The sequence below is a fragment of the Gasterosteus aculeatus genome, chromosome 7, assembly GCF_964276395.1.
Source record: "Gasterosteus aculeatus chromosome 7, fGasAcu3.hap1.1, whole genome shotgun sequence".
NCBI classification, from domain to species: domain Eukaryota; kingdom Metazoa; phylum Chordata; class Actinopteri; order Perciformes; family Gasterosteidae; genus Gasterosteus; species Gasterosteus aculeatus.
Window position 1 is genome coordinate 10617815 of NC_135694.1, and position 16280 is coordinate 10634094.

At 41.4% G+C, this 16280-nt stretch overlaps 5 protein-coding genes across 7 annotated transcripts; 3 read left to right on the forward strand and 2 right to left on the reverse strand.

The window, feature by feature from the left end:
- The first annotated feature begins 913 nt into the window (after positions 1 to 913).
- LOC120822494 (ubiquitin thioesterase OTUB1) lies at positions 914 to 5301 on the forward strand. Its single transcript, XM_040182244.2, has 7 exons — positions 914 to 1526; positions 2692 to 2753; positions 3125 to 3223; positions 3387 to 3505; positions 3731 to 3815; positions 4443 to 4637; positions 4732 to 5301. The coding sequence occupies exons 1-7, from the start codon at positions 1442 to 1444 to the stop codon at positions 4927 to 4929; spliced, it is 843 nt and encodes a 280-aa protein (XP_040038178.1). The 5' UTR covers positions 914 to 1441; the 3' UTR covers positions 4930 to 5301.
- A 228-nt stretch (positions 5302 to 5529) lies between these two features.
- cskmt (citrate synthase lysine methyltransferase) lies at positions 5530 to 7351 on the forward strand. Its single transcript, XM_040182243.2, has 2 exons — positions 5530 to 5696; positions 6219 to 7351. The coding sequence occupies exons 1-2, from the start codon at positions 5621 to 5623 to the stop codon at positions 6899 to 6901; spliced, it is 759 nt and encodes a 252-aa protein (XP_040038177.2). The 5' UTR covers positions 5530 to 5620; the 3' UTR covers positions 6902 to 7351.
- On the forward strand, positions 6525 to 10530 carry LOC120822491 (putative C-type lectin domain family 20 member A). Of its 3 annotated transcripts, XM_040182242.2 has the most exons (6): positions 7504 to 7643; positions 8203 to 8583; positions 8660 to 8824; positions 8948 to 9022; positions 9180 to 9271; positions 9426 to 10530. In XM_040182242.2, the coding sequence occupies exons 1-6, from the start codon at positions 7604 to 7606 to the stop codon at positions 9555 to 9557; spliced, it is 885 nt and encodes a 294-aa protein (XP_040038176.2). In that variant the 5' UTR covers positions 7504 to 7603; the 3' UTR covers positions 9558 to 10530. The 3 variants fall into 3 exon arrangements, with proteins under 3 accessions (XP_040038174.2, XP_040038176.2, XP_040038175.2); XM_040182240.2 differs by having other exon boundaries at positions 6525 to 7643; positions 8660 to 9022; XM_040182241.2 differs by having other exon boundaries at positions 8660 to 9022; positions 9432 to 10101.
- Positions 10531 to 11079: 549 nt separating this feature from the next.
- Positions 11080 to 13167, reverse strand: epdl1 (ependymin-like 1). The gene is made up of 6 exons (XM_040182246.2): positions 12738 to 13167; positions 12529 to 12563; positions 12246 to 12380; positions 11978 to 12170; positions 11743 to 11830; positions 11080 to 11493 (listed from the first exon to the last, which is right to left on the reverse strand). The coding sequence occupies exons 1-6, from the start codon at positions 12802 to 12804 to the stop codon at positions 11370 to 11372; spliced, it is 642 nt and encodes a 213-aa protein (XP_040038180.1). The 5' UTR covers positions 12805 to 13167; the 3' UTR covers positions 11080 to 11369.
- A 44-nt stretch (positions 13168 to 13211) lies between these two features.
- LOC120822495 (ependymin-2) lies at positions 13212 to 16242 on the reverse strand. Its single transcript, XM_040182245.2, has 6 exons — positions 15868 to 16242; positions 15681 to 15715; positions 15408 to 15542; positions 13987 to 14173; positions 13813 to 13900; positions 13212 to 13711 (listed from the first exon to the last, which is right to left on the reverse strand). The coding sequence occupies exons 1-6, from the start codon at positions 15932 to 15934 to the stop codon at positions 13579 to 13581; spliced, it is 645 nt and encodes a 214-aa protein (XP_040038179.2). The 5' UTR covers positions 15935 to 16242; the 3' UTR covers positions 13212 to 13578.
- Positions 16243 to 16280: the final 38 nt, after the last annotated feature.

The window sequence follows — 16280 nt, forward strand, 5'->3', positions numbered from 1 at the left end:
CAATGGATGAAAGCTGTTTGTACATCTTTTTTTTAATTGATTGCGAGTGACTGTTATGAATACATCTGGACTTTAAGACCGGATACCATAGAGACAAAGTAAAGCAGCCACAGTGTCTGTGTTGCAACTTTTCTTCTGCCAGCTGGATTTGTTTTCCACATGGAAGACACAATGCCTTTCCAGGGAGAATTGGACATAAACTGGTACAGATGTTGAGTATTGTGGCAAAACCAAACATGTATTGTTAATCTGTAGATGAATAATAGTGGACATGCTTTGTATTGTGTTCTGTTACAGCCCCGACATGGCAAGCAAAGTGCCATCGGTTAAAATATGAAAAATATCACTTTTGCTTTTTTGGCAAATATGAAGTATTATTTCGTTCTCCGCACATGTATGATGCCTTATGTTGAACAGGAAGGTGACTTTTTGGCAAAGGCGATGTACAGTATATAATTTACTGATAGAAACAGATAAGTGGTGTTTTTGTGTGAATGTTGGTTGTATTTGCTGCAGACAGTGCCTCCTGATGTGTACTGCTGGAAAGTGCAGGGACCTGAATGAGCCTAATGCAAAAAGAGCGAACTATGAAAGACTTTGCATTCCACTGTGATGTTGGAAAATGATCTTCTTGGTCAATGCTAGATTTTCATTCATTTTAAGGGCTATATATGGGAATCAGCTTGAATTAAGGGTTGGAAATAAATGTGCATGTTTTTTGTAAAACTTTGAAGTTCACCAAAACTATTTCCTGGATCTTCCAAATAAGGGAAATGAAACTGACTTGCCAGCAACCTGTCTGATGAGACTCCTGTCAAGATGCTGCAGGGGTTAAGGTGCCCTGGAAAGGTCCTAGAAGAGGACCAAATACGCTGTGGACCTGACTAACCTGACTCACCGTTCCTCAGACAATGCGTAGTTTATGTGTACTTCTACATTATGCTCAGTGAGCTGTTTATGTTTTGCATTTATGGAAAACACCATGTAAGCAGAATGTCAACAAACATTTTGAAACAGGGCCGTTCGTGGCAGGAACATCTGGCAGCAATGTAGAAAGGCAACACATGGCTGTTATTAGGATTTAGTTTGGCTAAACATACCCTCACCAAACAAATGTGTGGTTAATTACAACAAACAAAAAAATCCAAGTAAATACAGTGTGGCCCCTGGGGGGTTTGGGAGCCTTGGGGCAGTCTTAGTTCAGTGCAGGCACCTATTGAAGTAGTAGTGTTTGGATGTCTATTGCAACAACAGATCAGTCATCAATGTTTTACTTTGGAGCACTTCAGTTCAATGATGACGGGAGAATTCACAGTATAAACTAAGTCTGTTTGTTTGCGAGATACTCAATATGAAAGGGCGCACAAATGTCACACATGAGACAAACCGAGAGGCAAACACAAAATACACAAAATAAGCCTCTGCCGGAAGTGTGCGATGAATGAGGTCAAGCGGGAGGAGGAAACAGATCTCGATAGCTAAGATGGCGGAGGAGCAGCAGGAATCATCACAGGGAGAGGTGGAGGGTGAGACAAACGGTTCCAACGTCAACCACCCAACTCACACCGCGGCCATTTCTCTGGCGGGCGAAGCCCGCGTCGGCGCGAGGGCTCGCGCGGCGTTTGAGCCGGGGCCTCGTGCGTAACGAAGGGGGCCGACGGGCAGCGACGAGGGGGAGACAGAGGCCAGAGCTAACGCTAGCTAACTGCTATTGCTACACAAAGAGAAAACGCTTGATTAGTTACTGGCAGGGCGATAGCAAGTGACAGTCCCAGAGTGTCTTACCCAAGGAAATGTTAAAACTATACATTTGATATTTAATGTGGGACAAACGCGTTTGGGTTTCTAAACCGAACCCATTCGTCGTGACGAGAATGTGTTTGTTTACGCACAGGTCGAGCTAAATTAGCCGAGAGCAGCTGACTGACGCTGGCTGCTGCTGTGGATTAAGTTGTTTTCATGTTAACCGCTGACTGGATGAATGTGCCCGCGGTTGCTTGTGGTGATGACGTATGGTGAAAATGTAACGTTAGATGTCTTCATGGATGCTTTGTTTTGGTCGTAACGTTACGTTGTTAAAACACAACGTCACCCATCTGATTCGCTGTGTTATTTATGTGATTGCAATGCCGTTTGCATCAACCAGGGCACTCGTTTGTTTTTTTTTATTTCAAGAAATGACAAAAATAGACATTAAAATACATGGTTTTACACGGCTTTATAAAGTGTCCCTGAACGCACCTCGTTGCCCCCTTTTGAAGCCGTTTATTTTGGCGCTGCATTATGTGTGCTGAGGTTGTTCTGTCACCTGAAATCATTCAGCCAGATTCATTTGTGCACGTATGATAAAATACATGTTTCCTGATACTACATACTGTCATAAATTGATCGCCTGTGGTTTGTTTTAGTCAGGGTTAACACATGTTGCAGGTGCATTGATAATGTCATGGGTAATCCAGCTGTACTGTTGAGGTTCGATGGGTCCATGTCCATATTTAATGGTGTACCTTTCTTGTATGGGAAACTGCATTTGGTGTATTGTAAATCAGTAGCACCAATCTTTTTTTAATATAATTCCAACACAATGACAATGGTTCCACTGAAATATAAACCTGACCAAATGTTCATTCTGATGTGCTTCATAAACAATGGCATATACCTGAAGCCGCGTTGTTAATCTATCTCTTTCAGGAGGGAACTGCCTTGCGTATGATGAGGCTATAATTGCTCAACAAGACCGAATCCAGCAGGAGGTGAGAGCATAAAGGAAATGTTCCCAGATTCAAGTTGTATTTCAGTTTTTCTTATTTAAACACACATTTCTGCTCAGAAGTGAATACAGATGAACTCTTGACATGTCAACACCATAGAATATGCTGAATAGAATTTTAAGCCCAGTAACTAATGGCATTGACCCGTTAATAAAACTATGATACTATCCTGCAGAGCTATGACCTTTTCATAAAATATATACAAATGTTTTAATCCATAGCTTATTTCTGTCCACATTGTAACCCTTTTTCAGACTACAAGAATAGCTTGGTGCGGGCAGATGCACCCATTAGTGAAGTTTCTGTCTCTGCATGGCCCAAATATTCTTTCCTTTTTTTGTGCGAGTATCCAGATAGCCAACAGTAGCCCGTTAGTATCGGACAGACAGGACCTGGCGGTGCTGCAGAGGGAGTACGCTGACGATGACGCAGTTTATCAGCTCAAGATCAAGGTTAGTTGATCCACACCGGTCAAGTACTACTCCCACACCGGGGTGCATTTCCTCCACAGCCCAGGGTGTCTCTTTATCCACTGCAACAAAGCAATATGTTGCTGACATACTTAAATACCGTTTTTCTTGTTTTTAATTTAGCATTATTCTTGTTTTGCTGCAGGACTTGCACAAAAAATACTCGTACATTCGCAAGACGCGGCCGGATGGGAACTGTTTCTACAGAGCTTTCGGCTTCGCACACCTCGAGTCGCTGCTAGATGACAGCAAAGAACTCCAGAAGTGAGTGCAGTTTGTGCTGTAGTGGCTTTGCGCCTCTCACACCTTTGCCATTTTGGTCCATTAAAGTCTGTTTTGAGTTAGTTTTGTCTTCCCATGGCAGTTGTGTTTTTATTGGTTTTGGTTGATTTGTCCTGTGGTCAATATTCTCCATGATACTAAAATTGTAAAAAAACAAAACTTGTGCTGGCCGTAATATTATTGGGAATATTTAATGTATCTCTACAGGTTCAAAGCAGTTGCTACCAAAAGTAAAATGGACCTGGTTAACGAGGGCTTCACCGAGTTTACCATTGAAGACTTTCACAACACTGTAAGTAAAAAAAAAAAAAGAAAAAATCAATTTGTTGTTTAGTGTAAACTCACAAACCTCAATGACTACTTTTGTTTTTTTAATATATTTTAAAGTAAACAGTAGCATTCAGTAGGAAAGAAGCTGGCTTAAGCTTTGAGAGTTTTATAATGATCCTATGAGCAAAATTAACTCAGAAGTTTCAACTATTTGAACTATAGATAAATAATAAATACATTTTTCCAGCCATCCATCAGATTAAAACAATAGGTTTATTTAACTATGCTGGCCTGTTCCAATAAGGAGAATCTCAATTTTAATATTCTGATCAATTTGATGCTATATGTGCTTGTTATCACTTTGTATGACAAAATGTCGTGTCACGATATCTCTATGACTTTCTCACAAATTTACTCTACATTACGTACAGTGTCAGATTCAACTATAGAATAGCCTTAATAAAAGTATACACAGTATATCTCGCTGGATAATGCTATTATCGGTAATGTGATCATTGCCCTCTGAATGGTCACTTGGCAAAGAACATGATGCATTTGTTCCACTAGATTGGATCAGTTTGACAGTAATTTGGCAAGATTTACGCGTCCGTATCAATTTAACTTGTGTCAATAATGTCTTTCCTTCAAGTTCATGGACCTGATCGAACTGTGTGAGAAACAGCCGAGCCTGCAGGAGCTGCTGAACTCCTTCAACGACCAGAACGTGTCAGACTATGTGGTCGTGTATCTGCGGCTGCTCACCTCGGGCTACCTGCAGCGAGAGTACGGTTTCTTTCAGCACTTCATAGAGGGAGGACGCTCTGTCAAGGAGTTTTGTCAGCAGGTGCGTTTTTTTTTCTTTTTTAGAAGATTGCAATGGTGAATATCTAAAACATTGAGACAGTTTTGAGATCAAACTGTGTTTTTCCTTTTTCAAGGAGGTGGAGCCTATGTCTAAAGAGAGCGATCACATTCACATCATCGCCTTAGCCCAGGCCCTAGACGTGTCCATCCTGGTGGAGTACATGGATAGAGGCGAAGGAGGAACAGTCAATCATCACGTTTTCCCCGAAGGAGGCGACCCACGCATTTTCCTCCTCTATAGACCTGGCCATTACGACATCTTGTACAAATAACACTCCCAACCACAGCCCACCTCGTTCTCCTCCTGTTGTCCGATACAGCAGTGGATAAAAAAAAAAAAAAAAATCAGCTGCCACGTTGATGAAGCATACATCTGTGTATAAGCTTACACTCATGTATTTGAAAATAATTTAAGATAAAATCACATTACACGCCTCCCTTACCCCTCTTGCCCCAAACGTTTGTCATGAAAATGGTTGATTAAAATTGTTTGGAAAAAAAATATAAGTGACTCCAGGCATTTAGAGTTGTACAGTTTTTTTTTTCTTTTGTGGTTGTAAATGTTATCTACTTGCTTTATGTTGGACTATTTTCCTTTGTTACGCTGCGGTTCATTGAGTTTTATTAAAGGGATTTACATCTTATTTCTCGTGTTTTTATTCTAAGGAGTCACATTCAATATAGGATTATGAAAAATGATAACCCCCATTATCAATTCACCACTTAAGTTTTGTCACTGAAGACACTGGAAAAATTTGTGAATTAAAACAAATATTAAATAAAGCTCAAGGATCATTCACTTTTTATATTTTGCACAAACTTCTAATAATATCTCGTTCACCTTGCACACGTATTTATGCATATCTTATACCGGATTTCGTGGGCGGCGCGACTCGCTGCTGCTAAGAAACCGGACGGAGTGAGACATCCTTCGTAAGGACAATCAAAGTCGCTGAGGGGAAAATGTCTCCGTTTTCGAGGTCGCTGACTTTGTTTTGTGGGAGAATAGCTGCAGTCCGATGTCACTCGTCGCTGACAGGTGGGTTCAAAGGCAAACGTCCTGTCTGCCATCTTCATTAGTGACAATGACTCCACATTCAGTCAATATCTCTGCTGGTGTCGAAGCTCTGCTGTCACCTAGCTGCATTTAGTTAAGCTAGCTGTAATGCTGTAATACTGCGTGTGATAAAGGACCAACGCTGTTACGTGTGTAACGTTACTGATAAAGACCTCATTCCACCTCACGTGCACGTGTGTGTATAAAGTACCAGTTTTATGAAGTTGTGCATTCTCAGTTGCTAGCAGATTAGCACCACCAAGCTAAAGCTAATGCAATCTAACCCAACACAGCCTGGATACTCAGAACTTTTCTATGGAGTTAAGTGGTTTCTAAGGACCAACGAAAATGTAGTATGTTATAAAAAATAAATATATATATATATATTAATATTAATATAAGCAAGGACACACAAAATATGTTTGTTTTGTCACAAAAACATGACGTAAGCATGGCAACCATAAGGGAAGTTGTATCCGTGATCCCATCTGTGTTTCTGCCCAGCCGAGCTGATTGAAAACATGGATAAGAAAGCAACCTGGGACCGTTTCTACACCGAGAGCAGCAGCAGCAGCCGGACGGCAACCTTCAAAAACTTTGAGTGGTTCTTCGGCTTCGACGCCGTGAGGGACTTCATCATGCCCCTCTTGTGGACCGAGCGCCACCCAGATGGTGTTCTGCGAGTCCTGGACGTGGGCTGTGGCACCTCCGCTTTAGGGCCCTCCATATACAGACACTCTCCTCTCCCGGTCCAGGTCACTTGTGCGGACATTTCCCCCATAGCTGTGCGACTAATGCAGGAACAAATCCAAGCCAAGGACATACAACCTCACAACCGCTCCTCTCGGCTGGAGTTTGTAGAGCTGGACTGCACGCTGCTCCACGAGCACTACGGCAGCCGCAGTGTGGACCTCATAGTCGATAAGGGCACCACAGACGCCTTGTTGAGGTCCAAGGAAGGCCGGCGGAAGGCCGGCCTGATGCTGACGCAGTGTTTGAAGGCGCTGCGGAGCTCTGGATCTCTGCTCCAGTTTTCTGATGAAGACCCCGATGTCCGGCTGCTGTGGCTGGAGACCCAGGCGCGGGAGTCGGGGGTGATGGCAGCGGATGTTGCGGTGCAGGAGGTTGGGGAGCTACGGGGAATGTCTTATTACTGCTACAATGTCAATCCTCGTCCTGTTGTATAGCAACTTTCGTTTGATGGACTTTTCAGTGTGTCGGTGGTTTCGCCGGCGTGCCAGATACTCTATCCCTCCTCTTTCCCCACACTGCTCGTCTCTTTCCCCTGGTTGCTGCCAGCGTCACATCTGTGCTTTCTAGTATCTGCCTTGTTGGATTTGTTTGCCTGTTTGTGCTGGCACTCTACTTAGACTCTGGGAATACTTTGAAAAAACGCCTAAACTTCATTTCCGCCTGCTTTGTCTGCATTTGGGTCCAATTTGGATTTTCGTCAGTCGTGATAGCGTGTTTTGAAAAGCAATACCAATTAAATGAGCTTTTTCATTTGTTGTGAGTTGTGGATTTGACCAACAAATCCAATAGGAGAAGCATTACATGGTTACACCACTACAGGCATGTGAGAAGGATATCAAAACTGCATAACACATCATTAAAACATCCTTGTGACTTTTAAGCTATGTACATGTTGAATGTTTCCATGTTTTGTAGTCAGAATTCACCTGAAAGAAGTGGACAGTTGAAGCGTGCTGATCATTCTGTGCTATGCAATGACTTTGCCATATTTTAGCTACTGTTTGTAACATAACAGTTTTTACAATAACAGTACTAAGGAAAAGGGGCGGGTGTTTATTTTCCCTTCATTTTCATATCAATGATAAGAGTACAGTAACATATTTTATTCCAAACACTGACTCACAGTAAGCAGCATCATGATGGAACGGATCTGGATGGTTGTTTTCTTTCTCACAGGTTTGTGAATTCTCTTTTACTTTATATGACTGCCTATAATTGTATTATACACATACTGAAATAAGAACTCAAGACGGGTTCTCCTGGTTAGTGACAAAATTGAAACATATTTTCTTTTTGGGACGCTTGATGGTTTTCTTTCTATAAGATCTTTCCAATGTTGGAGGTCAGTTCATGAGTGAGATCCTGTAATTTAGTAAATTGAAATATTTTCCTGTGACTGATGTATTGATTTATGATATTACTTGGTTATCACTAATGTGTTAGTGAGCAGTCTTTTAATGTTTTGTCTCATTGAATTAACTTCATATACACTTAAATCCTCAAAAAGTGCCAGGATTGACGAGAAAGAAGAGAAGTAAAAAACGAATAATTCCATTACTTCAGGCTCCGTATAGTCATCTAATTCTAAACCATGTAAGAGGTTGAGAGCACAAATGTCCAAGCCATCATTAGTAAATATGCTTCACGTCCTACTATATCTAATTATAAAAAGTTTATCATGTGTAGTGCTGATCAACAGATTGTGATTTAAAAATGCACTCTTTCCCTTTCACAGACTGGAACACCTCCTTGTGCTTTCCAGGTCAGTACCACTTTGTTGCTAATTCAACGACTTGGGACGAAGCGAGGCGCCACTGCAGAGAGACATTCAAGGACCTGGCCACCATTCAAAGCGCTGAAGACGTAAACCAACTGGTCAACACAGCGTCATCTTTCGGCTACAACAATGAGGTGTGGATCGGCCTGTTCAGTGTAATCGACTGGAGGTGGTCAGACGGCAGCAACGGTAGTGGATGGGAATATAGGAACTGGGAAAACCTTTTGGATAATGAGCCAGACTTTTACTCTTTTCGTCAATTCTGTGTGAACGTTGGAGACAAGGGGAGGTGGTGGGACGATGTTTGCAGCATACGCTACCCATTTATCTGCTACAGGGGTAAGGACATAGCAAGAAACATCACTCTTCAAAGAGATTCCGCAAGTAAACGTAATGATTTCTTCCCAAACCACAGGGGACCAGCTGGATCCCGAGTATGTCCTTGTGAACCTAGCAATGAGTTGGTCCGATGCTCAGACGTACTGCAGAGAGAAGTTCATAGACCTGGCCACCGTGAGGAACGAGACAGAGAACAACAAAATCCAGCGCTTGGTGCCCGTGGGAAACTGGGCATGGATCGGTTTGTTCAGAGATCCTAACATTTACTGGTCCAGTGGGAGTAACTATTTAAATACCTCATTCAGCTTCTGGGGCACATCTACAACCGACATGGGCTCGATGACCCGGATGTGTGGTCTTGCAGATTTGCAATTATCAGGAGAATGGAGGCTGACATCTTGTGCAAGTAGATTACCATTTGTCTGCCACGACATCCCAGGTGAGTGATTCACTGAGCTTCAGTGGGTGAGGGGGGATGCTGCATTAGATCACAATCACTGGTAGTACTCCAACATGCTGGGGGTTAATTTATCCATGAGTTTAGTATCACAAATGTAATTCCAAACATGTTTTTTTCCTACACGCCAATTCTCCAGTCATGAGGCGCATAGTGAAGCTGAGGATAAAGCCAGAGGTTCCCTCTTTGGAATTGAATGACCCTGCTGTGAATGCAAACATCCTGAAAAAAGTGAGTGTCCAAAATCCCCCCTGAAACTCTTTCATTTTGATGAAATTGATACCGTATGTCTGGGTCTTCTCCGAGTGGATAGCAGCCCTTACAAAAGCCAGCATCCAACAAACAATGTAGATGGGTTTTTCAAAAGAGCCTCTGTGTTTCCAAGCTCCAGGACAGACTGAAGGAAAACGGAGTGAGTGGAGTCAGGCTAAGCTGGAGGGAGCAGCCTGATGGGAAAGTCTTCCACCAGGAGGGAAAACAATCACAGAAGAAACCAGGAACAAAAACTGAGCTGTGAAATAGTTCAGCGTTACTTCTGTTTATAAGTTCATTGCTGTTTTTCTATACGGCCACATATAACACAAGTGGTTTAACTAGATGGTAAAAGAGTAATTTTTTCTAAATCACACATATGATACATTATTAACCACTGATCAGTTTCTATAATAACTGGCAAAGTTGACAAAAACACACATAATATCCATATAATCATTTCCAGTTGACAATGATCCTTGTAATTTTTTTTATTTTGGGCAAGACTACGAGTCCAGTGAGGCTGACGATGTTTCATTTCATTTCAAATTTAAAAAAATTGTCAGAATGTTTTTCTTTTTCAGGAAACTGATGACAAAAATATAACTATATAAATAGTCATCACTGTGTTATTGTATCTTTGGAATTACGTATGTACCAAACGGCCAATTAGGGGCATCACTTTAAAAGCACCTGCCGCCATGGCCTCATTCCCCTTTGGTCCTGTGCTGTAGAGGTATGTTTGCATGTTGTGTTGGTGTTAAATTATGTTTTGCATGCTAACTGAATCCCCCTTTTGTCCTGTGTGTGTGAGAGAGAGAGAGAGAGAGAGAGAGAGAGAGAGAGAGAGAGAGAGAGAGAGAGAGAGAGAGAGAGAGAGAGAGAGAGAGAGAGAGAGAGAGAGAGAGAGAGAGAGAGAGAGAGAGAGAGAGAGAGAGAGAGAGAGAGAGAGAGAGAGAGAGAGAGAGAGAGAGAGAGAGAGAGAGAGAGAGAGAGAGAGAGAGAGAGAGAGAGAGAGAGAGAGAGAAATGCTGTTTTGCAATTGTATATTTTGTAATCTTATGTTTTCTTTAATTTACTTTCTGCTGTGGTTTTCCTCAGTTGTTTTGTTTGCCATGTTGCCTTTGCTGTGTTAAGTCTTGCCTGCTTTTTATAATCTTAAACCAGTTTTTAGTGATTTGTGCTTACCTTGGTTTTATTGTTCCCTCCAATAAAACCATTTTCTTAATTACAGCAAACATGTTTCTGCCTTATCCACAGGGACTCATTTGCGTGCCGTGGGTATTTAAATCTGAAATCTGCATTTCTCGGGGTGTAAGTTCCCAGGTGGTGTTGTTGGTATCTTCCCCTAAAGCCCTGTCATACCACACTTCAAATCCCGCAGTCAAACTTAAGCTAAATACTGCTCTCTTGTGTTTGCATTGGTATATTGCTTTAAACGACTGCACTAAAAGGATTCATAAATGTCTCATTCAAATCGCCAAAACATTAGATTTTGTTATTGCCATGAATAAATGTTGGATTAGTGTTCATTGAAATATTTATTTTACCTTACAGTGACATACTATCAAGAGCACGTAATGCTCTAGATGACAATATATCAAAGTCAACACAATGATATTCGAAATCTTTTAAAAAATATATATATATTTCTTAGGTAAACACATAGTGTTGTTCCCTATTTTCTCCAGTTTGCAGCTAAAACTTAGATACAATAGAATAGAACATTTGAAGAAAACCACAGATTAATCAACAAAGACAATAATCATAAAGTGCAGTCCCAAAAATGTAATACATTCAGATTTTATTGAAGCAAAGTCTATAAACTCACTTAACTTACATATGTGGAAGTGAACAAAAACAGGCATTTTGCAGCCAGGTCAAGCCTGCTGACTTGATTTTCAAACCCGATACAAATCCATTCATTGGAATTAATTGAGTATAATTGGATTTTTACCGACTGATACAAATGCTACTACACTACTGTGTAGTAGCCACAAAAAGGGATTAGACAGTGCAAATAATCATATACAGTCACAATTGCACAGCCAACAGCATCTCTGAAAAGATCATATTCTCAAAACAAACTGAAGAAGGTCATTGGATCCTCATCAGAGCTGTTTTCCAGCTCAGCGCCCTTACAGAAATGTGGAGGAATGAGCCTCTGAGGGTCTACTAGTCCGATGACATTGTTGAAGAAGCTGAAGGTGACAAATAAAAAGAAGACTTGAGCAAATCATGAAAAAAATGTAATTTAAACAAAAGGGAAGTCAAAGTCAGTCTTTCACAGCAAATATTTTGTTTCTGTGTAACTGATAAAACTAGTCATGGGATGAGCGATATAGAAGATGACTGACTGTCTTCTTATTCGCTTGCATTATACATTTGTGTTTTTTCTGTTAAGAAATCTTATACTTCACATGTGTGAGTTGTGGTGTGCGTACACTCACTTGGTCACTTTCCATCCACTTCCGCTGGTGTGAAACAGAGTGCTGACAGGAATGCATCCGAACTCTGTGACAGTGCTCATGTACTTTGCTGCAGAAACAGAAATGGATCACATGGGAGCTGAAGCAGCGAAACCAGAAAAACATGAAAAACCAGGGCAGTGATATGACAGAAGAACCAAAGTCATGTGCTGCAGCTGCACTTCCCCCTTTTGACTTTAGTTTCCTCTTTCTGTACCTGGTCCCTTCTTCATTTTCAGCTCTCCCCCCCAGCTGTTGACTAGGACTCCCTGTCCTGGACCCGAGGAGCCGCCTAAAACAACCTGTCCCAGCAGGGACGCATTCCGTGGGATCTCCAGCGGGTGGAAGTCTGCATTCAGTGGCTTCTTGCAACATGTTTGGTTCTTCCAGTTGATCTTATACATGACCCCCTGCAGGACAGCCATGGCATTATACAGCAGTTTGTGTTGGACACAGTTCAGATATCTATGGCATGTTGTCATTACCTGTCTGAAGAGTAAAAGTACATCGAGGTGGAAGGTCTTATTTTCATAGGATCCGAACTCTGAGAGGCGGATGCGCTTTCCCAACGCGTCGTAGCTGTACTTGGCATAAGCCATCAACTTCTCACTTTGTGTGGCCTTCAACAAACACATAGAACATTAATAGTGGTAATATTGACAGTAAGAAATCTTTTGGATATGACGACTTTGCTCAAACTAGAATTATTTAGAACAATACTAATCCTGAACGATGAATACAAAGTTGGGTAAGGAGAGGCGAACTCACAACACTGAGGCTTCCAGTCAGCAGCGGTGGGGATTCTGTTGAAATTAAATGAGGGTTTCATATAAAGACTCATTCACGTCTCAGTTGTGGTAAGATATTTCCTCATAAATTCAGAAGCAAAAACGTAACAGAAAAATGCAAATGTAGCATCAGCTTCCAGAGGACGAACCAGATTTACAAACAAACTAAGCGTCTGTCAATGTACTCACCGCATGGCTGTGGTCTTTGAGCAAGGCAGCCCACCGACAGGCACACAAACAGGACCAGAGCTCTCATGCTGTTCTCGGTTGGTGGATGAACCTTTCCTCTGCACACAGATGCATATATGCGGCTGTGTGAGAGCGCTCACTTCCTTATCAACAGGCTGGGGAGGCTCCCACTCTGATTCCACTTCCAGGTTTTCTTCTGAGTCCAGTAGGTTCAACACCTGTCTCCTCATAATAAGACGCCATTACTGACACCATGAGAGTGTCCCTGTGACTCTGGTGGCACCGTTTCTTAGGTTTGATCCAGGTTTGAAATCCTCCAACAGGCTGCTCTGATTAATAAAGACGTGAGGTTAAGATGAGAACTGGAAATATTAGCAAGAAGTAGATATTTCCAATCAGACGTGGAGACTTTGGTTGGCGGAAATAAACTGAAACAAAGAAGTGATTAAGGAAGTACCAAGTACACAATGACACTACGGAGATACGGTATCGTTTATTCAAACTGAATCGCTGACTCGATTATGAAGCCTTTTAAATTCTAGCTTTATTTCTAAAAGAGAGGCATGTGGACAATTCAATTTGCTAGTAACACACAAAACGTTGCATAGCCGTATTTTTTGAATGCTGTAGCCATTACACACAGTAAAATAAATGAATCTGTTTTTTATTTATTTCTGTATGCATTTTAATGAAAATGATATGTGGTCACAGATTATTCTATTTGCAGATATATGTAACTAAAAAAGGATTCTAGTACATAATTCAGATTCTTGTGTTCTTGCAGAGCAAATGGGACGTATACAACAGAACACATTCTCAAATCACTAGTTAAAGGAGGCCTTCAGTGCTTCTTAAGGAACAAGCTGAGGAAGTCCGTCTGCCCCTCTTCATCAGCCGTCCTCTCTCCATCCAGGCAGTAGTCTGGAGGGTTGAGCCGGTCAGGGTCTGATATCCCAACGACGTTGTTGAAGAAGCTAGTAAACAGAAAGACGGAGACATAATGACCTGTTTGGCCCGATGCAAATACACCGTCCTTACTGCCATTAAGAAGGATTCTTTTACAGTGTTGATTTACCTTGTCATCACCCATCCAAACTCCCCAGTGTGGTACACTGTGCTTACAGGAACACAACCGAATTCAGTGACTGTGCTCATGAACTTTCCTGTAAGGTCAGAGGTGAGAAACAATGTATTACAAGACTGTAATGGATGAATAGACAGTTCAAGCATTTTCATACTATTCTCTAACCTGCTTTGCCGGGCAGATCTCCGGTCCAAGTGTTGACTAGGAGTCCTTCTCCGGGTCCCGACGAGCTGCCCAGAACAGCCTGGCCCAGCAGAGAGGCATCTTTTGGGATTACCATGGGGTGGAAGTCTGTCTTCAGGGGCTTTTTCGTGCACGTGCGCTCGTGTTTGTTAATCTCATACATGCTACCCTGGTGGATGAAAGTAGTGGGTTTAGGGTGACAGGGTTTATGTGAAGTCATTTCATGTTTATTCTCCTTTCACACTTATGGGTAATACAATTATTTCCTGTTCATACTTAACACGCAGATCGAATCCACGATGAGTGACAGGAAGGGACCAGAAAGTAGCAGCACATAGATTGTTGTGATCTTTTGGTATTTCATGCTCACAAACCTTCTCGTCTGGTTGTGCTTCCTTAGCTGAGATCGGAGATTCAAGACTATTAATGTTGTTACATGACAATCACTTTAATCCATTTAGTCACGTGACTAGTTTTATTTATGTGACATATTTGAACCCAGAAGGGTACATGTGGTTACAACTGACACATTTAACATTTAAAATGAAGGTTATGTGGATAACTGAAGGACCACTCAATATGTAAATCATTTGCAAGCTCCAGATAAAATTTGTACTGCCATAATAAACTCTCATTGTACTTCTGTACAACAACTTGCCAAATGGGGACTACTATTGTTGCTCTATTTAAATGGAGGACAGCCATTAAATGGTAATGTTAACTTGAAAATGATCACATTTTATTTCACAACAACATCACAATTGTCTGCGTATCTATTTCCCATTTCAGTAAAAAGTCAAATAAAACACGTTAATCAATTTATTTGTTTCACATACATTCTATGACCATATAAAAATAAAAATGGAAGGACTGTTTAACAGTTCCAAAGTCTAAAGGACACTGCTTATTACAAGCTAAAAGAAGCTAGTGTAAAGTGTGCAACAGTGCAGGGAGACGTGTAAATATAAACGTTATTTCATGCTGTCAGTTGTTTATTTATCAAGTTTATGAGAGTAGAGCTTTTTTTCCTAACCATAACTAAGTGGTTTTACTGTCTAAACCTAAATTTCCTTTGAAGACGGAAGCTGATTGTAAAAAGACACAATGCATGTAAAGAGTGTCCTAGTTTGAATCCTGCGTATTTGGGCATTAGAATCCAGTTAGATAAGGAAATATAGTTATTTCACAGAATTTGACATGCAAAAAATGCCAACAACAACATAAGTTATATTAGAATTTGATTTCTACTCTTCGGTTAGTAGAAATCCTAGAAACAGACAACATAGTTTTAGAACACTGTGGCTGTAGATATTGGCACTTGTTGTTGTACTTTTCACTTCTAAGCAAGAGCGACTTCACTCTAAGACAAATATTTGGCGCATTGACATCAGTGCTGTGGTCACCTCTCTGAAGAGCAGAAGAGCGTCGTAGGTGAATGACTTGTTCTCGTAGCTTCCCAGCTCCATCACCCGGACCCGCTGTCCCAGGGCATCATACAGGTATTTGGCATAAGTCCACAGCTTTTCATTCTGTGTCGACTGGAGAAAGACCACGTGTGTGAAGTGAGATTACACCTCCCTCTTTCACATACTGTCACTGTGCTTGGTTGTTATGTTGTGAAGGTCAAGTCCAAATGTATTATGATTACATAAAGATCAGAAAAAATGATCACTCACCACAGTGAGGGCTCCGCTCAGAAGAGGAGGAACAGCTGTGTTATGGGAGACATTACATTACATTAACATTACATAAGTCTGGTCACTCCCTAATTCCTAATCCCTAACATTGGGAAACATTGAGTAGAGAGAATGCACAAGAAATGTCATAAGAAATGAGAGCTGAGAGATCTGTTATGTTACTTACAGCATGGGTGAGGCTTCTGAGCCAGGCAGCCTGCCAGTAAACACGTTAAAACTACCAAGAGCACCATCCTTTAGGATTCAACACTGCAGCCAGCCACAAACACTCTGGTGCTTGAAAGGGGAGTCACTCCCTTATAAATAGGCACAAAGGCTCCAGGAGGAGGTTCTGCTTCCATGGTTTTATTACTAACCCTGCATCTCTCATTGGTTAAGATGCGCTGTGATCGGACTCGCATGTAGATAAAAGGCCACATATCTCTCTCTGCAAACAACCTTCCCCTTATCGTAACTATAGGCTGGTTTATGTTTTTCAAAGAGGAGACAATTGTAAGCAAAATTCTTAAGAGTTAATTTTCTGGTGTTAGACAAAAGTGCAAAGTTGAAATTACACTGCAAAAAGTTGATTCAACTCTT

What these genes read in the sequence shown, in the direction of transcription:
- LOC120822494 (XM_040182244.2), top strand. Translation starts at nt 1,442, where the DNA reads ATGAGGTCAAGCGGGAGGAGGAAACAGATCTCGATAGCTAAGATGGCG. An exon ending in ATCACAGGGAGAGGTGGAGG is followed by an intron (nt 1,527 to 2,691) that starts GTGAGACAAACG and finishes TATCTCTTTCAG; the next exon opens with GAGGGAACTGCCTTGCGTAT. An exon ending in AAGACCGAATCCAGCAGGAG is followed by an intron (nt 2,754 to 3,124) that starts GTGAGAGCATAA and finishes GCGAGTATCCAG; the next exon opens with ATAGCCAACAGTAGCCCGTT.
- cskmt (XM_040182243.2), top strand. Translation starts at nt 5,621, where the DNA reads ATGTCTCCGTTTTCGAGGTCGCTGACTTTGTTTTGTGGGAGAATAGCT. An exon ending in ATGTCACTCGTCGCTGACAG is followed by an intron (nt 5,697 to 6,218) that starts GTGGGTTCAAAG and finishes GTTTCTGCCCAG; the next exon opens with CCGAGCTGATTGAAAACATG.
- LOC120822491 (XM_040182240.2), top strand. Translation starts at nt 7,604, where the DNA reads ATGATGGAACGGATCTGGATGGTTGTTTTCTTTCTCACAG. An exon ending in CCCATTTATCTGCTACAGGG is followed by an intron (nt 8,584 to 8,659) that starts GTAAGGACATAG and finishes CCCAAACCACAG; the next exon opens with GGGACCAGCTGGATCCCGAG. An exon ending in ATGCAAACATCCTGAAAAAA is followed by an intron (nt 9,272 to 9,425) that starts GTGAGTGTCCAA and finishes TGTGTTTCCAAG; the next exon opens with CTCCAGGACAGACTGAAGGA.
- epdl1 (XM_040182246.2), bottom strand. Translation starts at nt 12,804, where the DNA reads ATGAGAGCTCTGGTCCTGTTTGTGTGCCTGTCGGTGGGCTGCCTTGCT. An exon ending in TCAAAGACCACAGCCATGCG is followed by an intron (nt 12,564 to 12,737) that starts GTGAGTACATTG and finishes TAATTTCAACAG; the next exon opens with AATCCCCACCGCTGCTGACT. An exon ending in GAAAATGAAGAAGGGACCAG is followed by an intron (nt 11,831 to 11,977) that starts GTACAGAAAGAG and finishes CTGTTTCTGCAG; the next exon opens with CAAAGTACATGAGCACTGTC.
- LOC120822495 (XM_040182245.2), bottom strand. Translation starts at nt 15,934, where the DNA reads ATGGTGCTCTTGGTAGTTTTAACGTGTTTACTGGCAGGCTGCCTGGCT. An exon ending in TGAGCGGAGCCCTCACTGTG is followed by an intron (nt 15,543 to 15,680) that starts GTGAGTGATCAT and finishes GTCTTTCTCCAG; the next exon opens with TCGACACAGAATGAAAAGCT. An exon ending in CTCTTCTGCTCTTCAGAGAG is followed by an intron (nt 14,174 to 15,407) that starts GTGACCACAGCA and finishes TTCATCCACCAG; the next exon opens with GGTAGCATGTATGAGATTAA.